The 14,056-nt window shown below is 39.9% G+C and overlaps 1 protein-coding gene across 3 annotated transcripts in view; it reads right to left on the bottom strand.

Moving 5' to 3' along the window:
* Positions 1–6,830: 6,830 nt before the first annotated feature.
* LOC129853596 (MLX-interacting protein-like) overlaps positions 6,831–14,056 on the bottom strand; it is a 44,616-nt gene continuing 37,390 nt past the window's right edge. Inside the window, exons 17-18 of one of the 3 annotated variants that reach the window (XR_008759159.1) lie at positions 12,010–12,303; positions 6,832–8,888 (exon numbers count right to left, since the gene is read on the bottom strand). Coding sequence is in view for 2 of the 3 variants with exons in the window: in XM_055919791.1 (XP_055775766.1) it covers positions 12,182–12,303 (122 nt within the window). In the remaining variant the exon portion in view is untranslated. Of the gene's footprint in view, positions 12,304–14,056 lie in introns of all 3 variants that reach the window. The other 2 variants (XM_055919791.1, XM_055919792.1) reach the window with 2 other exon arrangements.

The following is a 14,056-nucleotide window of genomic DNA, read 5'->3' as shown; positions in this document are numbered from 1 at the left end:
AGCATCGCAGTACGATATATTTTACTCAGGATGTTTCGTCATTTCTTACCCAGATGCAATGAGGCATTACATAAACACCTAGTTTACATTCATGATGATGTCCTGCTTTAGTGTCGGTGTGTCTTGGCATTTTATTGAGTATTTAATGTGATGTATTATTGGCTGGTGCAATCAAAGATAAAGATGTGTTTCCATTGACATCATTGGCGTCACTGGTGTAGAGAGGAGAAGGCAGGAGGCAGTCACGGGTGTAGAACTACTGAGTTTATTTAAGCACCAGAGATCAAAGCGGGACGAAACCCAAACGCTGTTGTGCTCAAAATATATCTTCATAAACAAAAAGGCAAATGGCAAAACCAAAGTGCAAAATATAAAGTACTCAAGTAACATTTGCAATGACCGACAAAGACCACTGGCAGAGGGAGTATATACAGTTGAAGTCGGAAGTTTACATACACTTAGGTTGGAGTCATTAAAACTTATTTTTCAACCACTCCACAAATGTCTTGTTAACAAACTATAGGTTTGGCAAGTCGGTTAGGACATCTACTTTGTGCATGACACAAGTCATTTTTCCAACAATTGTTTACAGACAGATTATTTCACTTATAATTCACCGTATCACAATTCCAGTGGGTCAGAAGTTTACATACACTAAGTTGACTGTGCCTTTAAACAGCTTGGAAAATTCCAGAAAATGATGTCATGGCTTTAGAAGCTTCTGATAGGCTATTTGACATAATTTGAGTCAATTGGAGGTGTACCTGTGGATGTATTTCAAAACCTGCCTTCAAACTCAGTGCCTCTTTGCTTGACATCATGGGAAAATCAAATGAAATCAGCCAAGACCCCAGAAATAAAATTTAGACCTCCACAAGTCTGGTTCATCCTTGGGAGCAATTTCCAAACGCCTGAAGGTACCACGTTCATCTGTACAAACAATAGTACGCAAGTATAAACACCATGGGACCACGCAGACGTCATACCGCTCAGAAAGAAGACACGTTCTGTCTCCTAGAGATGAACGTACTTTGGTGCGAAAAGTGCAAATGAATCCCAGAACAACAGCAAAGGACCTTGAGAAGATGCTGGAGGAAACAGGTACAAAAGTATCTATATAGTATCAATAAAACAAGTCCTATATCGACATAACCTGAAAGGCCGCTCAGCAAGGAAGAAGCCACTGCTCCAAAACCACCATAAAAAAGACTACGGTTTGCAACTGCACATGGGGACAAAGATCTTACTTGTTGGAGAAATGTCCTCTGGTCTGATGAAATAAAAATAGAACTGTTTGGCCATAATGACCATTGTTATGTTTGGAGGAAAAAGGGGGAGGGTTGCATGCCGAAGAACACCATCCCAACTGTGAAGCACGGAGGTGGCAGCAGCATCATGTTGTGGAGGTGCTACGCTGCAGGAGGGACTAGTGCACTTCACAAACTAGATGGCATTGTGAGGAAGGACAATTATGTGGATATATTGAAGCAACACCTCAAGACATCAGTCAGGAAGTTAAAGCTTGGTCGTAAATGGGTCTTCCAAATGGACAATGACCCCAAGCATACTTCCAAAGTTGTGGCAAAATGGCCTATGGAAAGTCAAGGTATTGGAGTGGCCATCACAATGCCCTGACCTCAATCCTATAGAAAATTTGTGGGCAGAACTGAAAAGCGTGTGCGAGCAAGGAGGCCTACAAACCTGACTCAGTTACACCAGCTCTGTCAGGAGGAATCGGCCAAAATTCACAATTTATTGTGGGAAGCTTGTGGAAGGCTACCTGAAACATTTGACTCAAGTTAAACAATTTAAAGGCAATGCTACCAAATACTAATTGAGTGTATGTAAACTTCTGACCCACTGGAAATGTGATGAATGAAATTAAAGCTGAAATAAATCAGTCTCTCTACTATTATTCAGACAATTCACATTCTTAAAATAAAGTGGTGATCCTAACTGACCTAAGACAGGGAATTATTACTTGGAATAAATGTCAGGAATTGTGAAAATCTGAGTTTAAATGTATTTGGCTAAGGTGTATGTAAACTTCTGACTTCAACTGTATACAATGATAGAGTGGAGATTGGAACCAGGTGTATGTAATGATGATGAGTTAAGTCCGCGGCTGATGAGTGAATTGCGTTTGCCAGCAGTAGGTTCGGCAGCAGCTAGAAGGCCGGTGATGCCGAACGCCTGAGCTGGACAGGAGGGAGCGCCAAAGCGAAGGCTGGTGTGACAATCGGTGTGCATCGTTTCATTTTGACCAATTGTGAGTAGGAATTGCCTACTAATTGCTTAATTATCTACTAATTGGTTGATTATGTAATTGGAAACACTTATTTCCTCTATCTTTTTTACTACAAAACATAGAAATGTGCCATTTTCACATACGTTTATGTTGGGATGGTGCTGGAGATGAATATGAAGTTGAAACATTTCGAAGTTTCCCTTTAACATTATTCAGTCTTTTAATCATTAAGCATATATTCACCGATTACTACTGCTAACCTTAACCATTTTACCCCACTCAGATTTTTTGTTATCACTTTGGACCTTAGTGGGGGAGCTGAGGCTGTATCTCGGTGTGATGACCAATCAAGACTCGCTATAGCTTCCAGTCGCATTGGATTGGGTGGTGATGCTAAATTTGAGGTTACACCAACATAAAAAACACCCTAATCTGTGAGGTGTAAGGCTCGTTGAGAACTCCATGAACACGGTTATGCCTAAGATTTCTAGAAGCATTAGACTAGAACCGTGATACTGTTTGACTTCTAAATTTGAACATTAGTCATGAAGATTAGGCTATTTAGATTTTTTCCAAATGTGATGTGGTTTTATTGGGATTTGGCTCAATCTTCACCCCTCTCCCCTGTAATTATTCTTTCCTCAGGTCGTTGCTGTAAATGAGAACGTGCTCTCAGTCAACTTACATGTTAAAATAAGGGTAAAATATATATATATATTACCTCGCATGCTGTTGGCGATCAGCTGTTCATTGCCTCTATCGGAATGTTCTGTTAGAGTTTATTTCAGACACTCTGAAGGCTTATTCTAGTAATCTATGGGGTCTATTTATCTTGTTATCAGGTCCTCTATCTTGTCTCATGGCTTACCAGCATATACCGTTAGACATAAGCTTCAGCTCAGGTAGACTTTTTTTGTAGGTCTAGGTTTTAGATGATCATGTCACTCTCACCGTGCACGCCGTGTATGCTGCAGATGTTCAGCTACTGCTGAGCAGTATCAGTAGTGACATTACGCTTTGGATAGCACAGGTGGTTATATGTAGCTACCGTTTTAGTTGGAGGAGTTACCATGCACGCCTCCAACTCAATCCTCAACTTTGCAGATGACACAACAGTAGTGGGCTTGATTACCAACAACGACGAGACAGCCTACAGGGAGGAGGTGAGGGCGTTCAGAGTGTGGTGTCAGGAAAACAACCTCTCACTCAACATCAACAAAACAAAGGAGATGATCGTAAACCTTAGGAAACAGCAGAGGGAGCACCCCCCTATCCACATCGAAGGGACAGAAGTGGAGAAGGTGGAAAGTTTTAAGTTTCTTGGCGTACACATCACAGACAAACTGAAATGGTCCACTCACAGACAGTGTGGTGAAGAAGGCGCAACAGCGCCTCTTTAACCTCAGGAGGCTGGTGAAATTTGGTTTGTCACCCAAAACCCTGACAAACTTTTACAGATGCACAATCAAGAGCATTCTGTCGGACTGTATCACAGCCTGGTACGGCAACTGCACCGCCCTCAACCGCAAGGCTCTCAAGAGGGTAGTGCGGTCTGCACAACGCATCACCGGGGGAAAACTACCTGCCCTCCATGACACCTACAGCACCCGATGTCACAGGAATGCCAAAAAGATTATCAAGGACATCAACCACCCGAGCCACTGTCTGTTCACACCGCTACCATCCAGAAGTTGAGGTCAGTACAGGTGCATCAAAGCTGGGTCAGAGACTGAAAAACAGGTTCTATCTCAAGGCTATCAGACTGCTAAACAGCTATCACTAACTCAGAGAGGCTGCTGTCTACATTGAGACCCAATCACTGGCCACTTTATACAATGCACTCTAAATAATGCCACATTAATAATGTTTACATATCTTACATTAATCATATCACATGTGTATATACTGTATTTTATACCATCTATTGCACCTTGTCTATGCCGCTCGGCCATCGCTCATCCATATATTTACATGTACATTTTCTCATTCACCCTTTTAGATTTGTGTGTATTAGGTAGGGTTGGGGAATTGTTAGATATTACTGCACTGTCGGAACTAGAAGCACAAGCATTTCACTACACTCGTGTTAACATCTGCTAACCATGTGTATGTGACAAATACAATCTTATTTGTTTTTGGGGGGTTGTTAGTATACTTTGTTGTTATGCTATGTGATGGTAGGTCATGGCTGAGCATGCACTCTGCAACAGTCATTGTCTACTCTTCTCTCTGTACGATGTCTTCTGTTTCATAACCATGTATGCATTTTCTATTCCTACTTTCAGGTAGGCAAAGGCAGCCTTATCATCATGGTCCGATAACAGGGATTCAGTTCATCCATGCTGTCAGGACCCTTCGATGTGTAGTCCGCTCAGGAATCCATCTGTTCGCCTACTCTTTTTGGCCGACTAAAAAGCAACCAACATGCATATCAAGAGTATCTCTCCTCTCTCAGAAGCACAAGTTTGCGTTCACTTTAGGAGTTGGTGTTGGGTTTACAATAACCTTTGCTAGAGGCGGTCTGTTTGATGGGTTCTTCAGTCTGGAATGCACTAAATGTTCCATCCCTTTAATATTTCATGATATCTCAAATGCTATTGTATTATGGGCACCAGCATGTTAACAGTACTTATGCACTCGGCGATGAAGAATTGGCAATGGAACGTCAATCGTCATAAGAACTAACACTACCTTATCTTCTCTTTCATGTTACGCTACCTGCAAGCTGAGCACGGGCGGCACCTGGCTAACCCTGTTCAACACTGATGCTGGCAACCAATGACAAGATCCTGGAACTCGTCACAGCTCTGGTTCCCTCGTCATGGCTGCTGGACAGTTCTGAGCTACTCCTGCATAGGCACTGCTTCTCAATGGGTCACGGGCGCGATCCTCAAGATCATTTGCCATAATCCTGACCTTCATGCGATGTTACACTCAAGTGGAATTCTGAGTGTGGAGCCTACATTAGTTTGGCAGTATTGCTAATATGATCATGATTGTGTCAGCCCTATGGTCAGTAACTATGTTGCTTCTGTTCTGCGTTGCATCTGATACAGTATATAACACTGTTAGCTAAAAGGTGGTTGGCTGGCACCCCGGCGGTGCATCTATTTTGCAGGTGGTTGGCTGGGCTCATAAGTAGAATATACTCATGATCCAAGATGACTGCTCATCTGGCCTCATCGAGGGTACTTGACGGTGCATCGTGAAATAGTCATACGGCTGCATTAGCTCATGTTACACATGGTTATTATTCACACATTGGCTTGTAGTCCAGTCATGTATGGTAGAATGACCTTCGCTGGTCTATTGAAGTCTCTTAAACGGCGCTTTCTGCCGTACTCAGTTAATCGTCTGGCTTGGGTTTCTGCTGTTTTGGGGGATTTGATATAGCATCTCATGCTCACTGCCTGTAGTTACATTATCATCTTCATATGACGCTTGGCTCTGGCAGTGAGCTACCCTGAAGGAACAGAGCCCTAACGCCAAGACATGCATTGTTATCTTTTCTAATAAATGGTTAAATGTACATGTGGTGTTCCCTTTCTGAAATTAAGCATAGGCAGTTCAGAAGGGAAACCTGATATCGCACCAATTGGATTCACACTAATTACATGGTCTATTTAAGTTGACCAGTTCTACACATGCTTCCTCAATGACGGATGTCACGTGTTGGTGTTTCGTCTGTGCTGCCGTAACTAGCTGTTACTTGCTATGCTTGCTGTTTCTAATATCCCACCACCACAGCCTCCACCTATCTGGGTTCTGTGTTTCTTCTTTCAGGGGATTTGATATAGCATATCGTGCTCACTGATTGTAGTTCTATTATAATCTTCATATGACGCTTCACTCTGGCAGTGAGCTACCCTGAAGAAGCAGATCCCTAACACCTAGACATGCATTATGTTTTCTAATAAATCATGTATCATAGGGCAACAGGTAGCCTAGCGGTTAGAGCACTGAGCCAGTAACTGAAAGGTCGCTAGTTCAAATCCCCGAGCTGACAAGGTGAAAAGTCTGTGCCCTTGAGCAAGGCACTTAACCCTAATTGTGCCAGGGTCGCCATTGACAGTTGTCTCAGGGGGAGAATTTAAAAATATATGTTCAATACGCACCAACCAAAGCAACGGATGACTATGTTTACACTGTAGACCTTTAACAGTAGAAAATGACTTCCATTTCTATTTTTCATATTACACTAGAACCAGACCGGGATTCTCTTCGACCATACTGGTCCCAACCAGGTGGGCTGGATCCAGGAGCCAAAGATGAATGAGAAGATCACTGGAAAACATCTCTGGCAGCTTCTCTCACGTAAAAAAGGAAGCAAACAGAACCTGGAAAGGGTGATCAATGGACTCATGAGGCCTGTCAACAGATCAAAAAGCTGAAACAATGGATGTGTGACCACCAAGAAGTATGCCAAGTCCCTTTTGATGTGAACCGCTTCACTCTCTACACACAATGGTTGAGAAAAGGAACAATGTGACTAGTAAAAGTATCTTTATTAATGAATGCATATATTTATTTATAACCACATGTATTTATCAGTGTACCGATAAGTGTCTTAATTATTAAATGCACTCATTTGATTCTAGTTCACATATTGAATATACCGTTTAAAGTAACTGTCCAGTGTTTCCAGATCTCTATGACATATGACTTATAATGATTTACAATGAGTGAAAAAAAGTTTCCCTTCCAAGAAGAAAATGCAAGTAAGTATGTTAAAAAGCATCTTTACTGTGTTGGAATGGTGTGTAGTGTTATGGAACAGAGTCATGATCGAGGGCTAGGCGTACCCCAACAACAGAATGGTGTGGGCGTATACCGGGCATAAAAAATATTAATGAGAGTAGTCTGACTGGCCAGCTCATCCTCAAATAGCTCATTTTTGAAACCGTCTGTTTGAGATACAAGTTTGAGGTGGGTTCTTTGAAGGGTTTGTTATCCAATATATGCTTTGGCCACACAAGTATAGGATGAGTCAACATTATTTGGGTATGAGTTAACAGAATATGAACTTTTAAGTGAGATTTTCACTGTACAGTTAGTTACAGACAATTATTGGATTAAATAATATTAGCCATCATTGGAAATGCCAGGTATTATACCTGATGCAAATCTGTTAACATGGAATAAAAGTACTATTCAGAAAAAAATGTCAATGTCTTGAACATGAGAGAAACTGTCAAAGAGCAGAAAAGTGTACCGTTGTCATTCTTCCTAGACTTGTAACATATGCACTCGGGAATGCAAGAAAGGAGGATATTGATGTTACCTAAAACACAGTACAAAAACACAGAAACCATGCTGGGGAAAAAATGTCTTTACTTTGTAGACCAAGAAAGAGAATATTTATAACACTTACTTTACTGTATCTCAGGGAGAACAAACATAGAAAGACTTCCAAAAAGTAATCTCATAAATGAAATCTCCTCAAACAAAATAGTTAATCCTTGTTTTATAACTTAAACCAGGTCATGATTCTTGACAAAGGAATATTGGAAATTTCCCCACATAGTAACTGCTTGGCAAACAAAAAAGTTTTAATGACATCCATCTGCTCTTGTCCTTTTGGAGTCTTTGCATAGTTCCAATTCCCTTAGAATGGAACAGAAATAAAACCTTTGATCTGAATGACACTAGATTCATGTTAGTTGTGATTAGCCCACAGAAATGCTGTCTGATGTGGCCAATACTGTACATGGGGCTCAGAATCAGTAACAATAATACAGTCCCCAGTCATAGGATAAAGGGTACTCCACTCGTAGAGGAGCAAAGAGTGCAAACATTTAGGTGATCACAGTTATTGAGACATGTATTAAGGACTCTCGTAAAGCCCATATAGCCTCTAAAAAAATAACATACATTCAGGAAATACAGAACCAATGGTGCTAAATGTGATATAATTTAAAGCAAATTCTGTTGTGCATCAAAGTAATAAATACAACAACAAAAAAATACTAAATATCACTCTGTATCAGTCATGAGTTACAGTAATAAAGTATATCCATGTATTTGCTGTTCTGAGGTGCATTGCATTTTTTTTTTATTTTACCTTTATTTAACCAGGCAAGTCAGTTAAGAACAAATACAAATTCCTAGGCCGTTATTTACAATGACACCTAGGAACAGTGGGTTAACTGACTTGTTCAGGGGCAGAAAGACAGATTTGTACCTTGTCAGCTCGGGGATTTGAACTTGCATCCTTTCGGTTACTAGTCCAACGCTCTAACCACTAGGGTACCCTGCCACCCCTAATAAAAGAGTAGTTTCTCTAAATGCCTCCCACAATGTACCAATGTAGGTCAGGGTTTCTGAGACTAATAAAGGAGAGATGTGAAATTAAAGTTTCTACTTTTGCAATATGACCTATAATGTTTAACTGTATCTTAGACAAATACGATCAGAACTATGAGAAGAGCTATGTATCTTTGACAGGCTAGCATAATGCTGTCATAAGCATACGTTAGACATAAGGATGACTTGATTATAAGAAACAAAAAAAGAACATCTTACATATGCTATGTATGTAACCTGTATGCTTACAGTATGGCTGATGCTTTCTTCAGCTTAAAATATCCTGATTGTGTTTGTTGTTTATAGGGAACAGCATAAAAAGCTCACCAGCGCATCCCTGAGAGAACAAGAAGAAAAAAGCAACATTCACCACATAATGTTTGAATGCTCCTATAGCACAAGGTTTATTTGTTCAAAAGACAATGAAAAGGTAGGCTGCAGCGTGTAAGGTTAAATGTGCTTCACACCTGTCCATGGCCTTTTCCAGGAACCACTCAGAGTCCATTAGTAAAGACTGAATTTTCCTTGAGTGAAAAGTGCACCTTTTTCCATGGATAGACTTTGGCTTAACAACACTGAGGATATTAAAGACTTCTTGTATTATTTGAACAGTTCAACCCCCGCAAAAAAGGGTAGAATACCCAGAACGTCTGGCCATAAAAAAACTGGGAAACACTCCCACTTCATGGAAGACAACTGTGCATGAGTTTGAGACCCGACCAGAAGCAAAGGCACATGAGCAGAATGATGATGGAAAAACAGTAGTAAGTAGTTACTGAAGGCTTTCAGAGTACTCAAAGCATACTGCCAATCAGTGCTAAGCCTTTTTTATAGCCTTTTAAATAACACTCAATGTATCCACACTCACCGTCATACAACAGAGAAAACAACAGAACCAACAGAATCTCAGGACGCTACAACTCATTCAAGAGATATTTCCCTTATATGACAAATCATATGCCGTTTTCTTTGTTTCATACCTTAAATAACAATAAGAGCTAAATAAAAACTAAAATACCAAATAAAACGAGCAAGCACGGTAAAACACCTCTAGTTTAACACCATGTTATTTACCTGCCAAAGTGCCTTCAGAAAGTATTCATTCTTATTCAATTTTTCTTTGGTGTGTTACAAGCCTGGATTCAAAATGGATTAAACCTATTTTTTTCTCACCCATCTCCACACAATACCCCATAATGACAAAGTGAAAACATGTTTTTAGAAATGTTTGCAAAATTGATTGAAAATAAAATACAGAAATATCTCATTTACATAAGTATTCACACCCGAGTCAAAACTTTGTAGAAGTACCTTTGGCAGCGATTATAGTTGGGCGTCTTTCAGGGTAAGTCTCTGAGCTTTCCGCACCTGGTTTGTGCAACATTTGCCCATTATTCTTTTCAAAATTCTTCAAGCTCGGTCAATTTGGTTGTGGATCATTGCTAGACAACCATTTTCAGGTCTTTCCATAGATTTTCAAGTAGATTTAAGTCAAAACTGTAACTCGGCCTCTCAGAAATATTCACTGTCTTCTTGGTAAGCAACTCCAGTGTAGATTTGGTCTTGTGTTTTAGGTTATTGTCCTGCTGAAAGGTGAATTCATCTCCCATTGTCTGTTGGAAAGCAGACTGAACCAGGTTTTCCTCTAGGATTTTGCCTGTGCTTAGCTGCATTTCGTTTCTTTTTTAACCTGAAAAACTCCCCAGTCCTTAACGATTACAAGAATAATGTTGGATTCTAGTTTGAAATATACTTATTAATGTTACCATACTAGAACTTATTGATTACTTTACATGTATAAGGAATGCATATGTTCAGGTCAATAGAGTGTAAGACCTAGGTGTATGGAAAGTTACTGAGTGAGGAAGGGGGAGTGCAGAAAGTTTACATTCTGTCAAAACATGGTATTGTTAAATCTCATGGCTCCTAAAGAGGGAAGCAAACTGCAACAGTCTGGTTCCAGTCACTGATAAGGTAGAACAGCCGTGGAGTAGGAAGGAGTGAGGAATTTGTCCCGAGGTCGTGTCAGATGAACTGACAAGGAACAGTCCTGTTACACACATTATACTTCCATGCCCATGAAGGTTCTAGCAGGAGGCGGGGCCATGACTACACCAGTGAGAGGAACCAATTAAGTCCGGCCTTGCAACAGAGATGTATTGGCTGTTTAGATGTGCAAGGAGTTGACTCAGCCTAGGAGGACTGTATAAATATATGTGCTTGTGTAAACATGTCTTTTGTCTTTGCAGCTGTTTGACCCAATGGAGGAATAACTTGGTTTTAGCTTTTCCTAGTCGTCTGTTTGAGTTTTACTCTTTGTACAGAACCTAAAAATACCCATAATATGATGCAGCCACCACTATGCTTGCAAATATAGGGAGTGATACTCCGTAATGTGTTGAATTGGATTTCCCCCAAACATAACACATTGTATTCAGGACAAAAAGTGAATTGCTTTGCATAATTTTTTACAGTATTACTTTAGTGCCGTGTTGCAAACAGGATGCCTGTTTTGGAGAAGAAAATACAATTCTGTATAGGCTTCCTTCTTTTCGCTCTAATTACGTTAGTATTGTGGAGTAACTACAATTTTGTTGATCCATCCTCAGTTTTCTCCTATACCAGCCATTAAACTCAGTAACCATGAGGTTGGTTTCCTCTCCGGCAACTGAGTTAGGAAGAACGCCTATTTTTACAGATCTACCAATAGGTGCCCTTCTTTGCAAGCCATTGGAAAACCTCCCTGGTCTTTCTGGTTGAATCTGTGTTTGAAATTCACTGCTTGACTGAGGGACCATACAGATAATTGTATGTGTGGGGTACAGAGATGAGTTGGTCATGTTAAAATCATGTTAAACACTATTATTGCACACAGAGTGAGTCAATGCAACTTATGTGCAAATATTTACTCCTGAATATATTTAGACTTGCCATAACAAAAGGGTTGAATATTTATTGAATGTAGACATTTTAGCTTTTCATTTTGAATGAATTAGTAAATTTTTTTTTTTTAACTATTCAACTTTGACATTATGGGGTACTGTGCGTAGGTCAGTGACAAAAAAACTACATTTAATCTATTTTAAATTCAGGCTGTAACACAACAAAATGTGGAAAAAGTCAAGGGGTGTGAATACTTTCTGAAGGCACTGCAAGCCTTAAAACTAATTGGGAGTTCCACCATCAACAGTGTGGCGAGTTACATTAACAAAGAGCAATGTTATTGCTGTGTTCATAATATGCTGCAAATGTTGTTCGGTGTGGTGTGTATTAATCATCCAAAGTAATGAACCGAGCTTGGGTTGTTGACCGCAAAGCCCAGTCGATGTGTAGGAATGAGAGGTCAGTAAGCTGGATGAGGTCACGTATACAAAGACGTATACAAAGACCACAAACTTCATGTCCTGTTCTAAATGGTAATGAATAGGGTGGAAGACAGAGTAACTTCTTTGGATTACCTTTTAAGGCAAACTAGTGCTGGTACTTTTCCATTCTGTAGTTCCAAGGTCTTTTTCAACCTGGAGAAGTTGGAGTACTTTGTGGTAGAGACCCTCTGTGGAGTGCTGTACCAGAGGGTACTATGACCATGCACTCTATCTGAATCACTCTTCCCCTCCCCTGGAGGTGCGGCTAGGAGTCTGCAAAGTGACTGTGGGTGTTGGTGACAGCCTGGGTGGCTTCCTCAGGCAGAAGGGTGGGGTCAGTAAGGATGGATGTGCTAGTGCTGAACTGTCGGAGAGTGCTCAGTACCACTGGACAACAGAAAGACCAATCAGCTATACATTCATCACAGTTGACATTTTGTGTGACAAGTTACACAAAACAAGTTACAAAAAATATTACTTTTTTCCCTCCATAAAATAATTTATGAAACAGCAGACAAAGAGGAGCTAGCATGCCTCTCAGTAAGACTTCAGATTGTGCATCTGACTCTTCATAATCCTACTTCCAAAAGCATGCTAATCAGACGGTAGTAATATATAGTCGCTAGTAAAAGTCTATGACCCAGGGAATCGATAGAACATCGCTCAGAGATGCACAAAAACTTGCACAAAAACTGTAACACTTGGTGGAGCCATTACAACTTTGAATCATTTTGAATAAGTCACCAACAAGTCTTAAGGCAACAAATATCTATATGTTTTTGTAAAAATTGCTCAAGCTCAGTAAATTTGGTTGGGAATCATTGATGGTTAGAAATATTCAAACCGTGGCTCTGATTTTCACACAAATGTAAGTCAGGACTGAGACTGGACCATTCAGGAACACTTAACACCTCTTGGAAAGCCAATTCTGGTTTGTCTTTGGCATTACTTTTGTGTAATTGTCCTGCTGGAAAATACAACTGTATCCCAGGGTTAGGTATTCAGAAGACTGTGGCAGGGTTTCTCTAACTTTTTACCTAGGCTTTGCTCCTTTCATATTTATCTTGATCCTGAAAAACTCCCCAGTCCCTGTCGGTGACAAGCATACTCATAACATGATGCTGCCACCACAATACTTAAATACCTTATCCTGGGTTATGATTTTATTTTTCAGCGGGACAATTACACAAATGTAATGCCAAAGACACACTATGATGGCTTTCCAATAGGTGTTGAGTGTTCCTGAATGGTCCAGTTTCAGTTCTAACTTAAATTTGTTTGAAAATCAGAGACAAGGTTTGAATATTGCTGTTCATCAATGATTCCTAACCAAATTTACTGAGCAAGATCTAATTTTGTCTATTTTTAGATGTAATTTTAAGGCAGCAAAATGTGCAAAGGGGTGTATAGACTTTCACTAGGCACTGTAACCTAGTGAACTGAACTGTCTCCAGTGATGATAATCTCTGACGTCAACATCCCTCCCTCTTAGATTGAGTGTGTGAGAGACACAGGTTGAACAAGAGACTGAAGGAGAATGTGTTCCTTCTTGTAAATAAGTGACAGGGAAAATAGTGTGTGAGACCATGTCACATCAGGAGGCAAATCTTTCCTTACAAAGAAAAATGGGGGTGAAATGGACTATTAGACATTCTAAAAAAAAGAAGTATATCATACATCACACATACTGTACCATCTAACACCTACAGACTACCAGTCATTCAAGTCAAAATCATAGTGAAATGCTGTAATCAGTGGTATTCAAATTTTTTTCAAACTTTTTCAGGCTTACGTGTCTTTTTGTCGAGCAAAATTTTCTGAGGAAAGTAATACACAGAGCACAACAAACTTCGTTGAAATACGTCAAGTGTCCTTATAGGTATATTTGGCATTGAAAATGTGAATCCAGCTGTATAGCCTATTGCCTGTTTCTGTTTTAGTCTTTTATTAAAGAATGTGAAACAATCTGTCTGTTTGTTGCTTTTCGTTAAATCATGCATAGCTGTTCTTTATATGGCCTAAAATAAATGTGTTCATATGGGCAGAATATTATCTATAGGCTATAGCATACTGAATTTTTATCAGTTATGAAAATAAAACATTTAATGCAGAAAAATGGATCTGGTAAAAGGCTGACATT

Source organism: Salvelinus fontinalis, chromosome 4 (genome assembly GCF_029448725.1).
Source record: "Salvelinus fontinalis isolate EN_2023a chromosome 4, ASM2944872v1, whole genome shotgun sequence".
Lineage (NCBI taxonomy): Eukaryota > Metazoa > Chordata > Actinopteri > Salmoniformes > Salmonidae > Salvelinus > Salvelinus fontinalis.
The sequence above is the reverse complement of the archived record's forward strand: the minus strand, read 5'-3'. Positions and strand labels throughout refer to the sequence as shown.